Source organism: Aplysia californica, unplaced genomic scaffold, assembly GCF_000002075.1.
Source record: "Aplysia californica isolate F4 #8 unplaced genomic scaffold, AplCal3.0 scaffold00215, whole genome shotgun sequence".
Lineage (NCBI taxonomy): Eukaryota > Metazoa > Mollusca > Gastropoda > Aplysiida > Aplysiidae > Aplysia > Aplysia californica.
Genome location: NW_004797485.1, coordinates 802,480 through 805,830, shown reverse-complemented (window position 1 = coordinate 805,830; position 3,351 = coordinate 802,480). Strand labels below are relative to the sequence as shown.

Here is a 3,351-nt window from a genome sequence, read left to right as displayed (position 1 = left end):
GGTGGAAATGAGGAAAGTTTGGGGTCAATTTTTTTTCTTTCTTATTTTATTGAGGGAAAATGCTGTTTACTGTCTTTTGCGTGAGTGCTTTTCAGTATGCATTTGTCGAAAGGAGTATGTCGGTATGAGTATGTACTGTTGTCTATAAGGGTTGTCACGAGGATTTTCAAAATGTATTTTTGGTTTGTTTACATGCATGCTTGTGAATTTGTTTATTGGTAGAATGGGAGTGATGTCGTTTGACTAGATGTGTGTGATTGTGTGTGTGTGTGTGTGTGTGTGTGTGTGTGTGTGTGTGTGTGTGTGGGGGTGGGTGTGTGTGCGTGTACATGGTGAAACACCAAACTAATGTGCCCTGGGAATATCTGAGCTTATTTTGTCCTTCTTTTAATTTGAAATCAGTCAAATTGTGCATAGCAGAGTGAACCGAAAAGTAATCCGACAGAGTGAACAGTCTAGGGCAGTGATTGCCAATGTAGATGATATCACCCTGTGGTGGTCATCGTGGCGATATTGGTGGGTGGTGGAAATCATCAGGATGGTGACAGACTTTCGTTACTCAATGCTTAACTTGGATAATAATATATAATATGTCAGGGGGCAGTATTAAATAAGTCTTGTAAAGGTGGCATAAGTGAGCGCTGGCTATAGAAAGTTGACAAGCACAATACATCGTCAGTGTTGTGAAAATGCTATGAACTGCTTTGGTGTAATTTTCTTGTGAAAAGATTGGGCACCGTAATATAATATGCGTATAGTGTCTCCTCAACATTGTTATTTTTATAGTTTTCTTTGTTCTATCTGTTTCAGACTGATACTCTTCACACCGAAATTGTAAAAGAAATTGAATAAAGCCTTATTCACAATTCTAACCTTTTTGAAATTATTAATGTACTAGAATGTGTCTGACACTTCAATTATTATATGTTATCACGTCAAAGTGGAATCAGGTGCTCATCAAAATTTGGGCATTTCGAGTTATCAGTATCATCTTAAAAATCTTAAAGCTTGTTTGATTTGTCTTGCTTTCAATGAAACAGATACCCACCTATCTTGAGTAAAAGTCGAGATATTTGCAATTGAAAAGGGTTGGGGTCACCTGGTGTCAGAGGCAAAATTGGCGAGAAAATGGCCGCCAAAATTTGGTGACTTCCAAAGCTTGAGTGTACATGGAAACTGCAAATTTACATCTTTTGCACCTTTCATCGAAGATTTTGGATAAAAATCCATATACAAAATTGTGTTGTTAAATGTACATAAAAGATGTTCAGCTAGATCGTCCACGCAGTGTTTGCAGTGTACTCACGCTGCTCTTGTGCTTCAAAATGTAAACCAAAGAATGTTCCTTTAAAGGAAATTTAAAAGTTTATGATTGAAAGCATGTTATTATTTTGTATTGCGGCTGGGCTGGGAATTGTAAGGTGAAAGATAAAGAAGAATTTGACAGAATCATTAAGAAATCCAGCAAGATCTCTAGATATAATTTTAATAGAATTGATGAAATGTATAACACCACAAGTATAAAAAAGATCAAAAGCATTATAAACAACCCATCACACCCCCTTTCCACCCAAAAATGTAAGATCACGCAGTGGGAGATTTGTACCTTTAAAAACAAAAAAAGATATATATATAAAAGAAGTTTTTTACCATCTTGCATAAGGCTATTGTCAGAATAAGCATCAATGTGTACTGCTCTTTCGAGCATGTATCACTATAACTGCTATAACTCTAAAGGTCTTGTAAATAAGTTCCTGCATGTGGTTGAATGATACATCTGTTGTAATATGTATACATTTTGTCAGCTTTACTTCTCTTTTCAAATTGAATTTTAATTAGATTAATATATAATTTAAATTTTTATGTATACCGTACCTGCATGTGTTTTTACGGTCCGGTATAGCCAAGAAAAATTTCCGTCTGTGATAATAAAGTATTATCTTATCTTATCTTATCTTTTATATTTTCTTATCTTATTTTATTGTATCTTATCTTATCGTATCTTTTATATCTTATCTTACTCACCAGCACAGAGGTGTGAGTCTGTGGAGTTGACCACATACCCTGTGGTGCAGGAGCAAGTGTAACTGCCCTCTGTGTCAGAGCACATTTGTTCACACAGGTTCGTGGAGTCTCGGGCACATTCGTCCACGTCTAAAGACAGAAATAAATAATAACAATAATAAATACCATTTATGCTGGGCTTTTCCATTTTAAAAAAATGCTCAGTATGCATTATATTAATAAAAAATATCACACCTTAAAAATTAAAGGATATGTGTGTATGTAAAAAATGTTTACTTTTATGGGATACTTTAAAAATATTATATATATTGAATATATATATAAAGTAAAACAATAAAGAAGACCTATGTAAAGGGCAATAATGCAGTCATCATTGCACTAATTTCAGCAAACTGTGGCTAGAATCCTACACAATAAGATGGTTAACTCCCTCCAAAAAAGTGTTCGCCTCTTGGCAAGTTCTCATGGGTGTTGTCGCCAAGGCCAATTTTGAAGAAGTTTGTTTAATAAGGCAAGAGGACATGACCACCATAATAAAAAAGAAAACATGGAGATGGATTGGGCATGTTCTGAGAAGAGAACCAGACTCTATTGCGAAGACTGTCCTCCACTGGACACCCGAAGGACATCGCAAGAGGGGTACACCCAAAGTGACCTGGAGATGCTCAGTAGAGTCTGAAATGAAGTCCTGGAACCATTCGTGGGGGACATTGACAAAGATGGCCTAAAACAGACAGAGCTAGAGATCCTTTGTTGCTGCCCTAAACGCCAGATGGCGTAACTGGTGGTAAGTAAGTAAGTTGTTTTAATAATGTCCATAGAAAGGGGTGAACTATCTTGTCATATCAGATCTCCGACCGCAGCTTGCCAAGTGTTGAGACTGTTGGTTTATGGGCTTTTCCATTATTATTTTTTCTGATGTCATATCAATATGGAGTCGAACCTGGTGTAATGGTAGGTTCAATTGTCCTTACATTTTTACAAAGCAAAAGCAAAACACTTTTGGTACTTTTCGCTTCGAAATAAATTAAACTGTTTGTCTATTTCTTAAGTCCACGTGAACAAAATTAATTCTTTTCCAGATCACCTGTTTGTTTAAGCCTCCTAAGCCCAAAACTTTGAAATTGTATTTTATTGCAATTTCTTCAGAACCTCCGATATCAGTTGCATGGTTTCAAGAAACATTTTGTGGAAATCTCTATTCTATATGTTGAAAAAAGCATGAAAAAACCACATGAAGTCAGTACAGTTAGTTAAAAGAATGAAGCAATCTCTCTCTCTCTCTCTCTCTCTCTCTCTCTCTCTCTCTCTCTCTCTCTCTCTCTC

General features: G+C 36.0%; 1 protein-coding gene across 1 annotated transcript in view; it reads right to left on the bottom strand.

The window, feature by feature from the left end:
• The window catches only part of LOC101848972, a gene marked incomplete in the record, with an annotated part of 113,683 nt that overhangs the window by 15,861 nt on the left and 94,471 nt on the right, over positions 1-3,351 (bottom strand). Inside the window, 1 exon segment of the mRNA XM_013083170.2 lies at positions 2,026-2,154. Coding sequence (XP_012938624.1) covers positions 2,026-2,154 — 129 coding nt within the window.